A 21,310-nucleotide genomic window follows, 5' to 3' on the forward strand; every position below is an offset into this window, starting at 1 on the left:
TTACTAACAGCCTGTCATAACCAATACAACTGAATACAGACAATCATGGATCACTTTCTAGAAATATTTTCTTTTTCTCAAGTTTCAAATTACACTTGAAACTACTGGATTGCTCTCCAAGCCCTGCCTCGGCTGATAGACTGGAACACCTGGCGCTTAAATGCAAGAACAAGCCTTTTTCACTCCCTCATTCATGATCCCTCTTGATTTGAGTATGCTAGCATCACCTGCTTTTTTTTTGCCCTTCTGTTATTTAAATTATTTGAAATCTCTTGCCATTAACACTTTGTTGGGGTTGAATTACCTTTTGTATTTGTAGTGGCAGATTATTGTAATTGTAGGTTTTCCTTTCTGTCTTTTTATATTGATAATTATTGTTGTTGTAGCTATTTATTACTGTAAATTGAACACGAGAAATATGCAAGTGTGTGACATACAGTATTCCCTCGTAATCAAATCTTGTGTCTATCAAACAGTTACAGTTACTTTCTGTATATAGAAAATACAGCAATAATAAAAACGTATAACAGCATTTCTTTTACATGTTAAGTTTTATAATATGTTAAATGAGTCCTTCAATCAGTTCATTTAAAATCTTTCACAAAGGTAACATGAAATGTAAATACTTAAGCCATCAGTAACTTCATCTCCATAATTAGCTGAAACAATTGTTTATTTGAGTTATTTCTTAAAATACATTAACCACGAAACAATTATCTTCAAAAGAACTAGTCTCACCACCGGTTACAATAACAATTCCCTAACACCCCTCTTTAACATGCAAGTTTAAAATAAATGCTTATGACAGCTGATCGACTAATATACTGGAAACAGGTCACCAAGAAAATTAACAGACATGAATGAAACACATTTCTTCAGAGAAAAGGGACATCAAACATCGTCCAGGGAAATGATGATCTCTAAAGGGTATTCATCCTGATCTTTTAGACTTTGTCTGAACAACTGTGTGTGCTGCCAGGAAGCATCACCTTCCCCACCAGTCAATTCAGCTTCCAATACAAGTTCCGTCACTCCAGTAAAATTCTGGAATGAATGCAGTGTTTTATCTGAAAAAATCCAAACATAAAATTATATATATATATATATAACTAGTTATTTGAACCAAATCCTTCAATTTAAGAACATATTCTGGCACAAATTTTCACAATGAGGACAGAGGTGAATACAGAATTACAGTCAGTATCATGAAAAATTCTCCATGACCTACAGTACAGCTACCGTATGTGCACATAAAACTGGAAGTGTGACACAGATAGATGGAGGGACATGTTCCTCAACGTATCCCCAAATTCTTGTGGTAAAGAATCTCATTACACAATTGCATAAGTTGTTCTCTAAATGCAAAACTCCACTGGTTTGCATGCTTACTTACCTGTATATAACAGAACAAACACAGCACCCCTTACTCCTTGCTACAGAATTACTGTAAACTGTTATACCTAGTAGCAAATCATTTTCCAGATAGTAAAATCCTATTTTATTAAAACTTTTATAATTTTTTTTTAATAAAACAGCTCTGAATTTTCTTGGTTACACACTTGTCGAGAGATGACTAAATACTTGAAATCTTACATGATAAAAAACATTTGCCATGATTGATGATTCAAATAGAAAAAAACAATTCAGATGCCTGCAGAGAACCAGCACAGCTCATTTAAAAGATAAAACAATGACAATAACCCCTTTATTTAAATGTGCTTACCTCCTGAAAGTTCAACACACTCTTGATCTGAGTTCAGTTTCCATCTCACTTTGCCAGTCTGAAAAGTCTCACTGCTTGCTCTTATTGAAACAGTCTTGACTTTTAGTCCAACTGAGCCACAGACAAATTTCCAGCTGATTTTAGCTGAAGATGATCCTTCTGTACGTGCTATATAAACCTATGACCAAAAAATGGTAAGATGCAATATTATTTGTGAACTAGTGACAAAGCTGCAATACTGTGCCTGTTCATTGATAACATACAGAATCAGAAATTCAGATGAAAAGGGGTGCAAAAATATATAAAAGTAAGTTTTGTGCATATACAATTGTATTGCAAAAGGTTATAATTATTGTGCAACAACATTTAAACTGCAGTTTGGGCAATATGTTATCAATGAGCTAGAATACAGCAGATCATTCAGTTTGGAACGATTATCTGTCTTGGTTAGACACTACATAAGATTGTTTACGATTCTGTTATTTATTATTTTAAACATCTTATCAAAATGTACTGTTCACAAATGTATTTTTACATGACAAGCAAGAGTAAGAATTTGTTTGTTTGTTCTAAACACTCTTGACATCCTACCAGTTCAATTATATTGTTAATGGCCCAGTTTAACAACTTAATAAGCCTAGTGTGTGCTTTATGCAATTACGCATTACAGGTATAAACTGTATGGCTTTGGTGGTTATCAGTTAACATTAAAAGACAGAGTATTTACAGAATTACAGACTTGTTTTAATTCACCAATTGCCAAAAAGATTAAGAACACTTTAAAATAACAATTAATAAACCTATTGCCGACAGAGTTCATCGGATTCTAAATTTCAGGTACCATACTATATATTAAACAGAATGTTTCCATGTGCATGATGTTTGGTGTTTGACAGCTCTCCCTGTAACAGAGAAATTGAATTTCTGGAACTAGTGATAATGTGGTTTTATTAACTATTGTGTTGTAAAATGAAAAAAAAAGCAATATTCCAACTCTTATCTATCCTTAATATTTTCACCTTTCAGTTTTTTCAAGATTTCAACAATGGAATCTAGTTCATATGCAGTAGTCTATTTTAGTTACTCATTTTCAGTACGTAGCTTACTTCATTATTGGTACTCCTCATCCTCCACCCGCAAAACAGTTTTTCAGATTTGCAGGTAGATCCTGAATTACATAATGTGACAGAGATCGAATGATTCTTGGTGTTAGATCGCCCTCCAGGTTTCAAATAGGGAAAGGGATATACCATACCATTTGCCAATCGGTTTCAAGTTTCCTAAAAACAGACTCCATCTTCCAGGTGCCCTTCTCCCAGCCGCTCAATTCTTCTTGGTTGTTGGACACTCTAATGTAGTGGTCTTTGGCTATGTTGTACTGAAGATGGAACGACTTCTGTGACTTCTCATTCTCAGAAGGAATGAAAACAAATCCCTTGTTCTGAAAAATGAACACAAAAATAACTGTCCAGACAACAGAAGTTTTACTCCTATACAGTTATAACCGATTATTTCTCTGACTTTCACAATGAAACATTTAAAAAAAAAAAAAAAAAAAAACACCACGAAATATTGACAACAGTGAATTACTGAAAGATTCCTATAAACATGTATTATTAACTGAAAACAAATTTGCGACATGAATGGTCAAATACAGAAATCAAATGTCTTTCATTTCAGTGATCCGAGGACCAATTTACCACCTTGCCAGAATATGCATGTCAGTTTCGATAGTGGAAAAATACCTGCCTGGGTGGGATTGATATATAAAAAAAAACAGAACATCAACACAACTCTTGGTCCTTTATTTACTGTGGCTGTTAAACGTCAGCATTTTAATGTCCAGCGTTTTGTTTTTCTTTCATGTTGCGATCTTAGTTTTTGTTATGTAGAATGTAATAAAAAAAAAAAAAAGACGCCCCCTTTTCCACATTTATTTTATTTGAAGTGTTTAATGAAGTTAAAAGGGAATGTTATTACTTGTGTAAAGTGAACACAACAATTTCATTTTTTTTTTTTTTAACCAACATTTCTTTGTTTTGTAGTTATTCAGTGGGGTAAAGTAAGGACTCCACACCTTATTTTTACATTTCAACGTTTTATAACTTTAATACAGAGTTATAGATAATGTCTTTGATAACATTTTGCAAATGAATGAATACTCAAAAACTTGGTTGAACCTTGAACAGATACATGTACATGAAAATACCATGCTCGTCCTAGAACTTGTTTTGAGACAAAACACATTTCAAGGTTTAATGTGCCTTGATTGGTTGCTAATGTAAATTATAGAACTGTTTCAAAAGTGTTGGTATAATTATTTCTAGGGGTGGGAATTTCGAATAATAAGATAGTCGAATAAAACTTTCAACTACCCAAATACTCAACCTCTAATTACTCATAAGTGACAGGTCCTTAGAATGTACTAGCAGCAACCACACCTAGGGACATAGATAACATCAGTAACTGCGAAGAAACATTGAAGGCATCTAATGTATTCAAAGTAAGAAGTGATAAATCTAGATGTAAGAAATGAGAACACACAGAGCGGTTTTAACTATAAAACGCAGAACTTTATAAAAAGGACCTTCAAAACTTTCAACTGCCTTTGACAACGTATATAAAACACACAACCGCTTACTAACACAGCACAACAAAATATGTTTGCTCAATAACATCATCAGTGCTATAATACAGTATATAATAAAAACGAGATGTACTGTACCCGTGCTTGCTGATTCTATAATATAATAATAATTATAAAAAACATCCGATTCTGGAATCAGGCTGATATCAGTAGGGTACCAATAACAGCAGAAGTCAAACAAAGGCCTAACATTGCCCAAGTAGTTTGCAGTCAAAATCCAAACTAAACTTTCAAAAAGAAAAAAAAGGCCTCACATCGCCGACCACTGCGCACAGTAAAACTAAAAGATGAAATGCTTGGTTTTTTTTAGCACATTCTGTGTTTTCTTCCAAAGTAGCAGATGGGTACTTTAAAGTTAGATGATTGAGATTAACTTTTTTTTTTTTTTTTCCCCACAATCCAAAATACTTGTACTGCAGACCTACACTACAAGGTGGCCTTGTTTAACATTTTCCAAAATAGTGTACTTCGAGCCATTTTCATTGCTCGTGTACTCCCTTATAAAATAGCAGAGCTAGGTAAGGAAGGGCGCCCGCCTCCCTGTCAATTATTAGTGGGGTTACAATTCTAGTGGTTGATCACTTAACTTCTTCCTCTCAAAAATACCATGCCAAGTTAAGTTAGCACATTTTCCCATTTGTTTTAGAAATGAACGAGTACTCGAAACTTGAGAGTATTAAAGTAGTCATTTTATTTAGAATACTCGAATATTCTGACTCACCCCTAATTATTTCATCCATTTAATTAATTTGTGTTTGCAGTAGAGATTAAGGCTGGGGTGATGCATTAACCAATCATATAATTTGATTACCATTGATTGTCAAGCATGTGCATCATGTTTTATTTGGTTTATTTTCTTAGTTTTGACACTGGTTCCTCTGTTGGCAAAAATGAACCATTTATTACTTGGATTTACTTGTTTAATTATTCAATGGATTCTTTGTGCTTTTACTACCAATTGGCACGAATCAAAACGAAAATAAGGTAAGACATTTTTTTGAGGAGTTATGCAGAATCTGATATCATTTAACTGATGTAATAGTTTTCAATAACTTAACACCTATTCAGCATCTCTAAATATATTACGTTGGTAAATATTTGTGATTTTTTTTTTTTTTTTTTCTTAAGGACATCAATGTATCGGCTGTTTTAGAAAACAATGTATCAATGGTAAAAAAAGAAGGTATCATCCCAGCCTTAGCAGAGATTGTCTGACACATGATGCCGGTCACTCTTATACAATGTACACTTATCTGGCCACCTTTAACCTTTTAAATAATTAGATATCATCTGGGGTTTCCCAGTTAAGAAAAGCAACTCGACCTGGGTCTGTACTGAATACCTTGCTATATTTTGGGGTGTTGTAGGCTAATTCTATTCTAAAAACAGTACACTGGGAATGTTAAAATGCTTTTTTCAGATTATTGGCTGCTTTAAAAGACTCAGTATAACACAGGCCCTGATGAGTCTACCTTATCTAAGGTTAAGTTTGTTCATCCAAGATTAGTGCTAATCAGAGTCTGTAAAACTAGTGGTTGAAGTCAGCAACTTTAGTTTCACAAATTTTACTATCTGGAGCAGCTGTGTTTGCTTTGAAAAGCCATCTTACCAGTTGTTGTCTGGCAGTTTCCCCTCTGGCCACTCGCCAGGTTAGAGAGCCAGATGTGCGTCCCCCAAGTTCACCAGGTTTCGGGGTCTTTGGGGATATAAATTCCACAAGCTCTACGAGTAGTCTTTCGAGGAGCTCCTTCCTCCGGTCTGCAGTAAGGGACTGCTGTCTCTGTAATAATATAGTTATAACAGATCAAATAAAGAATACCAAATCATAACACATACCTGCAGGACTGAAACCTTTAAAGACGAGAATCGGAACCCTCAGCTTTGATCACACCTCATCAGTGAGGCAAACCACCTGTCCATGAATTCAAGGGCCTTATCCCAAGGTGAAAAACTAATATAATGAACTGATGGTGAATGAATTGAAACTACAATCCCACCCCAGACTAAGTGAAATTAAACAATATCTGCAGTAACAGAAAGCAGGAATTCTTTACACAAACACACAAAAACAACATGTTTAAGTTAATAGATAAACTAGTACACCTACCACAGAAGTTAGCCCATTAATAGTTTCTCGAAGCCACCCTTCTTGGACTTGTGTTCTCCTGCTCAGAACTTCCTCATGTTTGCAAGAATACCTCCAGCTTACATCAACAACCTGAAATATTGACAGCCTTCTTCACACTGTGTTTTACCAGAATAATATTCCACCCAGTATCAGTTAAGAATTCTTGGTAAGCCATAACGTATTTTCTTATACAGACTGAAACATTTTAGCAAATTCAGTTGCTACAATAACTTAAGACAAGCTTCCTGAATCTAACCCGTCAACCTTTAAAATGGATTACAACACATCAATATATTTGTGTGTTTCTTGCAATAAAACAAATGCAATAAATAACACTGAAATCCTTAGGGTATGACTTGCTAAAATACCTTTGCTACCAAGACATTTTTTTTTCAAGCTTGAATAACTAGAGCAAAAAAAAAAAAAAAAAAGTTAACTTTGCCTACATTTTGAAGTAAAAAATAGAGAGCTTTACCTCATCCTTGGAGAAAGCGATGATGTAAGAGAGTTTTTTCCCCCAGCCAATCTCATAGAGGAGGGGCTTGTCACACACATTCTCACAGGGGTCACAGTGTAGCCACCTGTGCTGGGATGTGGAATACACTTCTGTCCAGACATGATCTGTTACACAGACAAAAGATTCACGACTTCTATAAATATCAGGTGATAAACCTGTGTGGAAATCAATTGGATATTAGAAGTATTAAATATTTCATTATATTCATCATTATATTTTGGGTGGTCACCAACCATGTACTGTAGCCTTCAAAGGCTGAGCCAATTAGGTGTGAAGAACCAAAGTGGTCAGACAGTCAATTGATTGACATGGCTCGGTCAGGGTTTGGTTGGCCTGGAGTCCCTAATTAGCTGGAGGGGCGTATCCTGAGGCGCTCTCGACCACAAAGGGAGGTTGCACTGAACAGTCGCTCCTCCTCCTAATCGCCTCTACAGCACGTCTGCTGCGTGCATCCAGGTCTGAATGAGAAGGATCAGCGTTCAGCTCAAAGTTATCAGTAAAACGTGAGTGCGAAAAAAAACAAGATCCCAGTTCAGCCTTTTAACAGTGGGACCCTCCTTATATTGGAGAGCGCACGGTCCGATCTTGGCCACCTTTTATTTATTAGCTGTGTTTTAATGGTTTTTGTTTTGGGACATTTTTACACTGTGTCAATACTGAGTGTTTCTCCCGCACTAGGTATACCATTGCTTGTACCTTAGTGGTGGCCACATACCACTGCACTACACTGTGCGATTATAAATAAATCTGTGCGCCTGTATCTGTGTCCTTGTCCAGTGAATTCCCTCAACCCTATAAAGAACCCTTTAACATTTGGTGGCAGTGGAGGGATTACTGGCCCTTCACAAGGCTATAGGGACATAGAGACGTTCACTGCACTGAAGCACCTGCTCCAGCAGAACCAGGCTGCACTGTTGGAAGCAATACCACTAGGTGGTCTCCTGATGGAGGTGCAGGGGCTTCACCCCTCTGAAACTGTTTAAGCGGGACAAGGGCAAGCCAGATGGAGACCTCAGCAGCCACTGGAGGCACTGCTGAGTGGAATGGACAAGGAGCTGGTGTTCAGCACACCAGAAGTGACCTGGGTGGGACAAGAACAAGCAGCATGTGACTCACAGAAGATACTGGAGGTGCTGCAATGAGAGCCAGAGGAGGAGTTGCCATCCCGTGGGCCAGAGAAGGAGGAGTTGCCGGCCCGTGGGCCACAGTAGGAGTAGCTGCCGTCCCAGAGAAGGAGGCGCTATGGTCCCAAATGCCCAGGAGGCAAGACTTGCCAGCCCAAAAGCCCAGGAGGGCAAGACTGTCTGTCCAAATGCCAGAGGGAGGACTTGCTGTCCATCAAATTTTTTTTTTTAAAAAAGGCAACAGCCATGCCCCCTCCAGCTTGCAGTCTACATGCTGCTGAGAGGAGCGTGTCAGAAAGCAAGAACGTCACCTGCACAACCACAAGCATTTGCACTCTTAGCATCCACATGTCTGGAGCTGTTGCTGCCAGTGCCCACACCGCTGCCAGTGTCGCCATTGCAGGGGCAAGTTATGTTGCCAGGGTTGCCCTCTGAGAGAAACCCCAAGGGTTTTGTTCATATAGTTATGACTTCCTACCATGCAGCTCTGAGCCTCAGTGAGGACGCACTGACCGGCTACTGATTAACAGGGCTCGCTCAGGGTTTGGTTGACCGCGAGTCCCTGGTTGACTGAAGGAACGTATCCTGAGGTGTTCCTGACCATAAAGGGATGTTACACTGAACACTCGCTCCTCCTCCTAATCACCTCTACAGCACGTCTGCTGCATGCATCCAGGTCTGGCTGAAAGGATCAGCGTTCGGTTCAAGAAAGGTATCAGTGAAACGTGAGTGCGAAATAAAACAAGACCCTGGAAAACAGGAACAAGTCACTGTGTGTGTGACTCAGGATCGTCAGGATTGAGATGGCCAGGTACGTGAACCAGGACTTGTGTGTTTGTGGAAGCAAGGCAAGTTTATGGGATCCGGTTACTAATAGCCAATAGTATAGCGAGGGCTCAGTTCAACCTTTTAACAGGTGGCCTGAGCTTGGCCACCTTTTATTTATTAGCTGTGTTTAAATGTGTTTTGTTTTGGGACATTTTTACACTGTGTCAACACTGAGTGTTTTCTCCCACACTAGGGATACCATTGTTGGTACCCTAGTATCGGCCACATACCACTGCACTACACTGTGTGATTATAAATAAATCTGCGGGCCTGTGTCACATGGCAACGTCAAACAACTGCCTCTGTGTCCTTGCCCAGTGAATTCCCTCAACCCTAGAAAGAACCCTTTCACACCTCCATTCACAGATTGTGAAATAACTAAGAATTGAAGAAATAACTAATAAATGAAGAAGAGAATCAGAGGTCCCTAATCACTTGTTCTAAGGAATGTTGATACAAAGTTTAACCAAGTGTTATATACAATAAGATACTATATGCATCACCGTACATGTTATGGTCCTGATGGGCTACTTTGTATGAAGTGTAATAAGATAAACAGATTAATAATAATGTTTTTTTTTTTTTTTTTCTCAATGTAGTGCAGTACTGATTTTGGTCATGTATTATGTACTAGACTGTCACATTGTTATCACATATATTATACTTACAAAAAAGGCATACCTGTGCTATCCCAGATATACCTTGCTTCCAATCCCACAGCTCTACAGCACAGAGTGAAGCAGTTTGCCCATTCTCCACATCTCCCCCGTCTTGTTTCCAGCAACTTCTCAGGATTGTTATATCTGGAAGGTTTCAGAATAGAATTACATGAAATGGTAATAAAAGTTTCAACATATTTCAATAGTTCTATAGTGTTACAAGATGACAAATGTAGCAACATTTACTACCACACATAAACTCTGCTTCTCAGCGCTCATTCTTTCCCATATGATTTGTTAAAAGTTAAATTGTCTATCAACACAGTTCCGGTGAAGTCTTAATTTGTGGATTTATCTGACTTATCTGTGTCACTGTTTTGGAAGAACGATGAGATTCAAGGTATTAAAAAAATATATATTTTTTTTTTCTTCTTGCTCTCACTGTTAAAAGTGGGTGGGCAGGGCAAGGGCAAGGGCAAGGGCAACGGCAGGGCCCCCCCCCCATTTAAAAAGTGCGTGGGCAGTGGCCCATTGGCCCACCTGTCTCCAGCACCTATGGTTGCAGGTAGCACTTAAACATGAGAGGAAGAAAACACAATAAAGATCTAGTCCTGTATTTTAATTCCTATTACTCTGTGTATCTGTGTACCTGGGATTAAAACAGAGATCCATGCCTAAATAGCACGTGGACATTACACATCTCATGGCTTTTTGATACAGACAAGTAAATGTGACCATTTCACCTGGCAAGCAACTGCCTAATATAATGTAGTTCTGCTATTTATTTGAGTGGATATTTAATCACTTTGTTATACCAATACACAAAAAGTAAGAAATGGTTTAAATAAAAAAAATCAATTGCTCAATGTAGTGTGGATACATATTTATTAGGAAATGTATGTTTTTTGTGAACAAAAATAAAGCATCCCTGTGTCACAGTATAGTGCAGTAATGCGCAAAGTGTGGGGCGCGGAGAATCAGTAATGGGGGCGCGACTATGAAAGGGGCAGTTGTGAAAAAAAATAATAATAATAATATATATATATATATATATATAGTTTTTTTTTTTTAAAGGAGAGACATTTTTTGTAATAAAATGTAGAAATAACAGCTAATTGTCCAAGTTCTCAAAAGAGTTTTGGCAATGTTAGATGAATGATGTTTGAACTGGCACGGTGCCAGTGAAACTCAGTGAACAGAGCAGAAACGGTGGCTTTCATATATTGGGTGCCAAGTGTGGGGGGGGGGGGGGGGGGGGGGCAAAAAAAAAAAAAAAAGCACTAATATTTTAACAAGTTTATTTTTTCCCCGGATTTAATGTAAAATCACGTATTTTTTTCCCAAAAAAGTCCAGATTTAGCTAAACATAAATGTTAAACACATTCTTAAAAGTTTGGAAATGTGTATATTTTATTTTGGCATTGTATGCAAAGAGGGTAGGGGAAGCAGGGGGATTGGCTCTATGAGTATAAGGGAAGCTCAGCTCAATTTCCTTTTGTGAAAACTCAGAAATATTATTTCAGATTTAACTGATGAACAATAATGTTTTTTAAATGCATCTATCTGTTAGGTAAATGTTGAATAACCAAGTGTAAAGGAAAAAAAAAGTCTGAAGTTATTGTATCTTTTCATATATTTTTTTCACAGATTTATTTGTTAGAAATGTTAGCTAAATGTTGATTCGCCAAGTGTAAAACAAAGATTTATAGACTGATTTTAAATGTTGAACTTGTGATACGCATTTTCAACATTTATAAGTTATATCAAAGTACAATTTCAAAACTTAACAATGTGTATGTTAACATTTATGTATTTAGCTAAATCTGGACTTTTTGTGCATGCTAAGAAAAGGGGCCGCATATAAAAAAGTGTAAAACCCAGTAGAATATATCGACAAATCATTAATTTTTGTAACAACCATCCATGAAGTTTCATTTAATTTAAAATACAAGATAAAGGCCAACCTTTAATCTGCATTTTGATAGTCAAATTGTTTTTCATACAATTTTATGCCTGTATTATATGGGTAAAAAGTTTTGTTTCATAAATGAAGAACCTAGTGCTTTGGACACAGGATTATGGTGTTCAGAAATACAACATTTCATCAGTGTAATAAGACCAGTTTCATAAATCTTTGACTTGGTACAGTACACTCTGTTTACAAGAATCACATTCATCCCGGGTGTTTTGATTCTTATAAGCAGTTGATTCTTAAAAGCGGACTGACATGATCACTGTGGTGCAGAATCAAACATAGTATGAGAATAACAAGAGCATGTTCCCTGGCTGCAGTGTAACAGGTTTACCACTAGATGTCACAAGTTCCCGCATGTATGCACACCCATGAAAAATCCACAGCTGCTTTTCCTTAACGAAAAGGATAATCAAAGGATAATAGTCAACTGGTTAACTGCTTGTTAAAGTTATTGACACCTTGACTGAAACGGCTCTGCTGATACCTTTGTGATGGAGGTATAGAGGAGAAAGGAATCAGAAGTATCAAAAAGAAACCAAAATTCAAGTAAGAGATCTAGTGTTTGTTCCACACAAGGTACTGTTAGGTTATTGCTCCAGCTGAGTGCTAGGTTTATTTTGTTTGTTTGATCAGCAGTTGTTTCGCCACCACAGTGTAAGAAAAATAAAACCAACACCGGTTTTAAACTGCAAATCAAGACTCCAGCCTGATCATTTACACTGTCCTCAGCCACTCTGTCACATTGCAATCAGCAAAAGTGTACCATCAGCAATTAAATACTGTATACAGATGTCAATGGTGCTCAATCACTGAGGACAATACATCAAAACAAGTCCTCGTGGGTAAGCAGCTTGTTATATGATCACAATTATGTTTACTCAAATCCTATGTTTACTCAAATCCTATTCTATTTTACTACAGTATACTTGAGAAGCGATCGTCTCGTGAGGGTGCCCAGTTTAACTGCCGTGCGGTGTTACTTGTAATGGCCTTTGAATTAAAATGACATCACAGTACAGTATTTTACTGTCTGGACTACCACTGCATTTAAGCATCTATGGCTTACTTATTTTCAATTGCGACGCAAAGCTCTGCAATCACTCCTCCTCCTCACCGCGCTGCGCCAACACACACAATAACACTCCTGTACTCGGTATGTATTAAATCAGGGCTTGTCAAACTCGGTCCTGGGGACCCCCTGTGGCTGCTGGTTTTCTTCCAACTCTCAAAAACTCTCTCAAGCTCTCAATTACTTAGAGACCCTTAATTGAATTGATAATTTGCTTAATTAGACCTTTTTACTTGTTTTCAGCTGTTAAACAGTTGCAGAATTCAAGTTACTTATCAGATGTTATAGCTAACTTGAAATATGCAACTGTTCAAGAGCTGAAAACAAGTAAAAAGTTCTAATTAAGCAAATTATCTGTTCAATTAAGGGTCTCGTTAAGTAACTGAGGAATGATTTGGTCCCAGTGGTTTTGATTACTATATTTGGTTGATTCTTATATCACTGACTCTTATAAACAGAGTGCAGTTAAAGAGGGAGTTATTTTTGACCTGAGTAATCCTTTAACAGTAGTCAAGAGCACCAATACTAACTGGACCACAGCATACCGTGGGAATCTGTTGCTCAAATGGCACTGGTTGCAGTAATGATTCTCCACTCTATGGGCATCCCATCGCAGGTCATCTGTGGACGGAGGTAGGTCACCAGCATTTTGGGTCTGGCCACCACACTTGCTGCAGGGCAGGCTGTTCACCCAGGAGAAGAACTCTTCCTTAAACCAGCGCAGAAGTTCTAGCAGCAGGAAATCCTCAACATTCACTTCACTGCCTAGAACATTGTGAGACCAGTGTTCGAAAAATCAGCACGTTTTACAGAGAACAAAAATTCAGTCACGGTAACAAAGTACAAGTTTGTTCATTTAAAAGCATCAGAAGATCCCTCAGAGACCCTGTCTCAATGTGATCTGCCACTTGACATCAAAAGAACAGCCTTATTAATGAATGAAACACATACACACACACATATAATTACATGGATGATATTTGCATCCTGAGCCATTCGAAAAAAGGGCATAATAGCACAATTCCTCCACAGGGCTTCTCAAACTCGTTCCTGGACCCCCTGTGGCTTCTGGTTTTCATTCCAACTGAGCTCTCAATTACTTAACTAGACCCTTCATTGAACTGATAATTTTCTTAATTAGACCTTTTTACTTGGACAAAAGTCTAAGTTTTACATCAACAGCTCACTGGGCACATACATAATGTTATTTACGTTTTAAACAGTGAGCAGATAGGTTTGTTGATTGTTCCTTGGAATAACCAAATACTGAGCTCAAGTCATGTGATTTCATAAAAACGGCAGGTGCTCAATGTTTGGTATTTGAGTGGAGTTAAAATTGCCAAAATTAGCTGATTAAGAATCTGTATAAACAGCCATTCAAAAAAACATGATTTTAATTAAAGCAAGAACAACGAAAAATACGACCGCACCCCGCTTGAGTAATGAAGCTCGTCTGGTCGCTATCGGCATGATTGAAGGCAGCCTGTCTGTGAGAGAAGCTGCTCGAAAAAAGTGATGTTCTGCTTCAGCAATCAGCAAACTAGTCTACAGAAACCAGGAAACCGGCTCTGTGGTGTCACATTTCATACTGAAAACTTGTTCAGACCATTTTCTGTGATTATGTTTGTTTATATATATATATATATAATATATATATATATATATATATATATATATATATATATATATATATATATATATAACATTGATTTAAACCCATCACACCTGAGTGTTCCGTTTCTTTTGTGCATCAGTGTGTGTGTGTGAGATATATGCATCATATATATATATATATTATATATATATATATATATATATATATATATATATATATATATATATATATATATATATACATACACACACACACACACACACACACACACAGCGATTCATGCGTCCTTCATAATGACAAATCTGCCCGATTCCAGCCTTGCTGAAGCACCCCCAGATGAGTCCAATTTTCAGCTTTGCCCAACACCTGGTCGTCTAATGGTTACACGGAGACCTGGAGAGGCCTACAAGCCACAGTGTCTCGCACCCACTGTGAAATGTGGTGGAGGATCAGAGGTGCTTCAGCAAGGCTGGAACCAGGCAGCTTTGGCATGAATCAAGCCAAGTACAAGGTTGTCCTGGAAGAAAACTTGCTTCCTTCTGCTCTGACAATGTTCCCCAACTCTGAGGATTGGTTGTTCCAGCAGGACAATGCTCCATGCCACACAGCCAGGTCAATCAAGGTGTGGATGGAGGACTATAAATAGTAAAACCAGAGAAACTGATAATTTTGCAGTGGTCTCTTAATTTATTCCTCTGGAATGTGTGTGTGTGTGTGTGTGTGTGTGTGTGTGTGTGTGTGTGTGCTGTGTGTGTGTTTGTGCCAGGAGTGGCATATATATATATATATATATATATATATATATATAGCATATATAGATATATATAATATATATATGAAAATCAGGGTTATTCCATATATATATATTTCTGAACTCTTCACAGCTCTGGAAAAAACTAAGAGACCACTGCAAAATTATCAGTTTCTCTGGTTTTACTATTTATAGGTATGTGTTTGGGTAAAATGAACATTTTTGTTTTATTCTATAAACTACTGACAACATTTCTCCCAAATTCCAAATAAAAATATTGTCATTTAGAGCATTTATTTGCAGAAAATGACAACTGGTCAAAATAACAAAAAAGATGCAGTGTTGTCAGACCTCGAATAATGCAAAGAAAATAAGTTCAGATTCATTTTTAAACAACACAATACTAATGTTTTAACTTAGAAGAGTTCAGAAATGAATATTTGGTGGAATAACCCTGATTTTCAAGCACAGCTTTCATGCGTCTTGGCATGCTCTCCACCAGTCTTTCACATTGATGTTGGGTGACTTTATGCCACTCCTGGCGCAAAAATTTAAACAGCTCGGCTTTGTTTGATGGCTTGTGACCATCCATCTTCCTCTTAAATTAAAGTAATTGAACCCATAATTGTTGTGTTTTTTTCTTAAGAGTTAAATGTGACTTGCATTCAGATTTATTTTTTTGTGTCCGTATCTGGAGTAAACACTGTGTGTGTGTTTGTGTGTGTGTGAACATAGAACCAATTAGGTATACAGCTCAATAGCCTGATCATGAGAGTTTAACACTAATGTCAATTTAGATTGATGTTTTACTTTTTCATTATCAACCAACAAACAAGCAACAAATGGTATATAAAATAAAAAACAATATCACAATATAATTTTGTCCACTACAGTCACAGCAAACATCTAGTCCAATACTTTGATAAAACAGACGTGTGACTAATAAAAGTAGGAAGAAACTGAAACAGATGGAGCCCAAACAATGGTTACAGTAAAAAGCTTGGACAGGACTCTGGAAACACAGGAAAGAAACTAGAGTGCCTGTAAATCAAGATGTTTATTATATTCAGAGACATATTTATGACTTACCTGGATCCACTTTTTTGGCTTCTGACAGATTTTCCTGAGCTCTTGTTTGCAGCAGTTGAGCCGGAATGCAGGAGAGAGCTTTTTGATGAAGGGCAGGGTTTTCATACACCATGACATGTTGAAAATTGGATTGCAGGGTTCTAAAAAAGCTCATATCAGAAGCCTAAATCAGAGAAAAAAGGGGAGGGGGGGGGATAATCAAACAGATGTACAGCACTATATGCCAATATTTTTAGTTTCACTTTGTTTTCACTTCCTGTTTCTCATTTTCTGGTCACATGACCGTGTTCCCTCCTATTTATTTGGAAAAGAGCTCTTTCACAATTGAACTCACTTGTACAGTAAGGCAAGGAACAGCACATTGGTTTGGTGGTTAGAGCTATTATTCTTGCTAACTTTCACAGTGTAAGATAGACCTATTGCACATAACATTTTAGCAGCTCAGTGGTTCAGATTCTTCTAAAGATAAACATGGACTTAATATATAAGAACTTAAGCATAGTGCTGCATGTTAAAGTATTCAGCTGACCAACTCTGGCTAAAATATTAAACCAATAATATTATATGGCACCTTTTGAAACAGCATATTGAGTCTGAAATCTGACTGGAGGGTAACATTAAGTTCTCCAGCTAATTATAACAGAATGTTTTGTTTTGGGGTTTTTTTACAGCAGAAATTTTCATGCAGTCTTTTTGCTTGTCCATTCGGCCACTATTTCGTAGACTTGTGATTGTTACATAATTAAAACAAATAACAATGCACCATTGCAGTTGGCTGGGAAGGCGCAGGGGTCCATGCTGGCTGAACTGGAGCGGAGGCAGAAATGCTGACTGGCTGGTGCTGGGCAGTGTCTGTGTTCTGGGCTTGTCCCAACGATGAGGAACGCCCACCCAGCCTCTGATCCCTTTCATTGGCAATTGATTCTCGTATCCGACGTAGTTGCTCCACAGATGCAGTCTTTGGAAACACAAGGTGAGTCTCTCCCTGGAATTAATTTTAAACCACATTTACATGTTTAGAAAAAAATATTGTCTGAAAATGCCCTGTTCCAGTTGTGTGAAGTTAAATAAATTGTAGCTAACACAATAACACACTAACTCTTACCTGTTTTGCATTTTAATAAGCTAAATAGGTCTCAAATGTGCAGTTTTGGAAAAATATATAACACTCTATTTCATTTTTAAACATGATCTCTATAGGAAGCTCTCAGTTTCTCTGATTTACACTTGCACTTCCTGGGTCATTTTGCCTCAGCAGTGTCTTCTGGGTCAAAGCATGCTACTGGCTAGGGGTCCCAGTGTTTCATCTGGTAAAAGCACACCTGCGTGGTACACAGAGCGAGTCATAAGCACAGGTTCGCGTCCTGGCTGTGCAACTTCAAAGGAAGCATCGCACTGGCTCTTGTCTGTTATGGAGGCAAAACTGGCAGGGGCAGTTTCTCCTCATCGCACTACAGTGAACCCTGCTGGCCAGGCGCCCAGTGGGCTCAAAGACGGACACCTGCAGGGCTGGCCTTTATCCTACAGGGGTTGGTAACTTGCTGACATCCGCTCACAAGTTCCTGGGTTAAAAAAGAAGCTGGCAGGCAAGACAGTCTAAAAGCACAGCTTGAAAACAAGATTTATTTAACCTACAGTAGTACCAGATATCATATCACCAGATATCATGTTTTAAAATGAAAATACATTTTTGCTGTAAGATGTTTCTTTTTTTCAAAACTATACACATTTGACTGCTTGCTCCCTACTGCTATGGAGATCTATCGCTCACTCCTCTCTTCCTTCTCTTCTACATTCACCTCTGCCAGATGCTCCTACTTTCACTCCATCACTCAATCTTCCACTAACAATCCCTGTAAACTTTTCTCCTCCTTCTCCTCCCTCTTTATACTGTCCCGTCTCGACTACTGCAACTCCCTCCTGGCCAGCCTCCCTGCCTTTGCTATCTGTCCGCTCTAGCTCATCCAAAACTGTGCTGCTCGCCTTGTCTTTTCCCTTCCTCGTTTCTCTTCTATGCTGCTCCGTTCTCTGCACTGGCTCCCTATCGCTGCTCACATCTAATACAAAACTCTTGTACTCGCTTATCACTGTCTTGATCATTCTGCTCCCTCCTATCTCCACCATGTCTCCCTACAACCCCCCCCCCCATCCCCTCCGCTCCTCCACCACCAGCAGATTAGCTGTACCCCCCCTCTGCTCCCAGGCTTCCAGAGCCTGCTCCTTCTCCACCCTTGCACCTCAGTGGTGGAACACACAGGCACACGTGGATATCTGTCACTGGCCACATTCTGGTGCTTCCTCAAGACACACCTGTTTAAACAGTAACTGTAAACTTCACAACTCTCAGCTATACTGGACTATATGGCACGCAATTGTACCAGTACTTGCATCAGCTTGTACTTGCACTACTCTACTACTGCTCCTAATTATCACTACTTCCTGTACCTTGTACTTGATTTCACTCTTACAGGTATCCGTATTCACATTTTTTGCAATTGCTCTTATTTGAAATTATTCTCATCCATTTCTTGTGCTTTTACTGGACTTTACTTGTATAAGCAAATATTTTTACTATAAGTTAACTGCTCTTACATGTAATTATTTACTGCATTCTTTATTTTGCTCTTATTTGATTTATCTGCTGCTGACTCTTGTACTGTATAACTGCTCTTATCAATAATGTGATATTCTGTAATGTGACATTTTATAATATGATATTTTTAACGTGATACTTTGTACTGTGACATTTTGTAATAACTGTAAGTCATCCTGGATAAGGGTGTCTGCTAAGAAACTAATAATAATAATAATAATAATAAATAGATGTGCACAGTGGGATATATTTATTAAACAGTTTGGTTAGCTACAATTACTTTAATCTTCAATCTGTCCTCATTACTGTATTTACTAAGAAAGCTTTACTCACTACAACTGTCTTAAACTAAGCATCTATAAATGTTGTGCTTTTTTTTTGTTTTTACAATCTGACAACTTTCATGGTTAAGGTAAAAAAAAACATATAGATACTGCACTCATTTTACGTGTAGGTAAGTATGTACATTACTAATGTCTTATTCAGTGTACTTGACTTGTAGTTTTACCTCAAAAACTATGATCAAGTTTTTAAAAGTTGCAAATAAGGTGCATTCTTTTCACACTCACACTGCAACACAATATACTGCACTAAATACTGCAGCATGTTTTTATACCTTTCCATGAACATTTATTAAAAAAACAAAGTTACCTCTTCAAATCCCATCTCGAAAAGGCATTCCACTGCCCCCCTGACTGGCAAAAGTCTTGATGAAAATGCAGGGTTTCCAATTCGAATTGATCTGTATTTGTCTTCATTAGGATTCCTGATTTAATAAAGATAGAATTAAATAAACTTAATTACGCAAGTACAATACTAAAATAATGACAGAATCAAATAAATTGATATGCAGTTTAAATTACATATATTATAATTAGCACTGTTTTTATCAAAGTGGTCACTTACAAATGTTTTTAGAAGTTTGTTTTGTCTTTTTTTTATTTATTAAGCTTATAACTTGTTTTTTGTTTTTTTTTAATTCTAATCTGACTTTTCGAAAATCTCGGCTCTATGCATCAGTATTGACCAAGATGGATCTTACCCGCAGCCAGTCCACAAACATTTTGCAGTAAACGGTGAAGTAATTTTTATTATAATCAATAGTTTTTACATAAACACACAAATAATGACTTTCTAACTGCTGGCTTTTTTATGTAAACATCAAAGTTTAACTAATATTCAATTAGTATGACACTGCAGAATTATACAACACAGTGAATGACACTCGTCAGCCGAAGCTTTAATAAGAGATTCCATGCTTACCGAAGAATGTTATCTGCGTAAGTCAACAGTAATTGTGATACATCTAGAAATGCATTGGTTGGATTTTCACATAATTCACTCACTCCTGGTGATCGTGCCATTTTTAGTTCACGCCGTTTCACGACTGCGCCGCCTGCGTAGAAATGCGTCACACTTGACGTACCTTGCAGCTGCATCAGCTTTTTGAACTCTATGGTTCCAGTTTATCTCCCTACCCTGCCAGTTCATCTTTCACACCTGCCTCTTGTATGGCAATTTATACAGTTGCTTATATGTTATGCAAAAATAAAGCATGTTAAATATAGATAAAATATCTGGATCACTTGTCATTTTATGTATGGTACTTAGAATACATAAACTGCCATGACAATAAAAGTGTCTTTAATGCGGGTTTGTTCTTTATTTCCCAATTCAACTTTTGCCAACACTCACTCACTGATGTTCTTTTTTTAATTATCAGCCAATCTAATTAAAACATATCGACCTGAAATATAACATTCCTGTGTAAATTATCATTTTTTAACAGGAAGATTAATACAAATGAATGTAACAGGAATTTCAAGAATAGTATTACAGCAGGTTAGAAAATACAGTTTTATTAGTTCATCAAATGCAAAGAAAACTTTCAGTCATTATACAGTGGTCATGTAAGTGTTTCCGCAATTACCCGCCATTACCTAGGTGGCAGTAGCAGCGGGTTTAAACATAACCACCGTTACTTTATATGCCTCTGAGTTGTTCAGAACTCCTTTGTTGTTTGCATCTGCTTCTGTTCTGTTCTCATGGCAAGCCGTTTTAACATGTCATTCTCCTTTTTTTTTAATAGAAAAACAAAAAAAAACATTACTGATGTCAGTAATAGAATTGCTGATTAAATACAAAGTTCTTGGCGCCCATAGTTCTCTCGCAACTACTTTTTGTAGCTGCTTAGAAGCAGACCTGTGTGACCCCAGCTAAGACCCACAGACTGTTATCAAGACAAACTTTAGTCGCAGATCTGCGCAAGCAGTTACCCGGGGCGCGTTCGCGGAGGTCATTCTACGCAGATTCCAGGCAGAATCTGAGCAGTTTAGCCAATGATCTTCTAAGAATGATCTCTGTGAACGCACCCATTGGCTAAATCGATCAGATTCTGAACAGAATCTGCGCAGAATGATCTGCGTGAACGGACCCCCAGAGTTCGAGCAATCGTGACGTGTTCAACATAGAGCTGTCTACATTATGCTTGAACGCATAGCATTTGTTTATTGTTTTTACATTAATACCATAGTTTAGGTATACGGCTCACAGTACTACATTTTCAGTACGCAATATTCACAATTAGCTATT

The 21,310-nt window shown here is 37.5% G+C and overlaps 1 protein-coding gene across 2 annotated transcripts; it reads right to left on the reverse strand.

Annotated features, from left to right (window-relative positions):
* Nucleotides 1-655: 655 nt before the first annotated feature.
* ngly1 (N-glycanase 1) lies at nt 656-20,305 on the reverse strand. 2 transcript variants are annotated; one of them, XM_041244769.1, is made up of 12 exons: nt 19,982-20,305; nt 19,370-19,484; nt 16,889-17,110; nt 16,126-16,288; nt 13,216-13,435; nt 9,649-9,770; nt 6,974-7,119; nt 6,478-6,588; nt 5,980-6,150; nt 2,979-3,164; nt 1,724-1,901; nt 656-1,067 (listed from the first exon to the last, which is right to left on the reverse strand). In XM_041244769.1, the coding sequence occupies exons 1-12, from the start codon at nt 20,155-20,157 to the stop codon at nt 892-894; spliced, it is 1,986 nt and encodes a 661-aa protein (XP_041100703.1). In that variant the 5' UTR covers nt 20,158-20,305; the 3' UTR covers nt 656-891. The 2 variants fall into 2 exon arrangements, with proteins under 2 accessions (XP_041100703.1, XP_041100704.1); XM_041244770.1 differs by lacking the exon at nt 19,982-20,305 and adding an exon at nt 19,761-19,944.
* Nucleotides 20,306-21,310: the final 1,005 nt, after the last annotated feature.

The sequence above is a fragment of the Polyodon spathula genome, chromosome 3 (assembly GCF_017654505.1).
Source record: "Polyodon spathula isolate WHYD16114869_AA chromosome 3, ASM1765450v1, whole genome shotgun sequence".
Taxonomy (NCBI): domain Eukaryota; kingdom Metazoa; phylum Chordata; class Actinopteri; order Acipenseriformes; family Polyodontidae; genus Polyodon; species Polyodon spathula.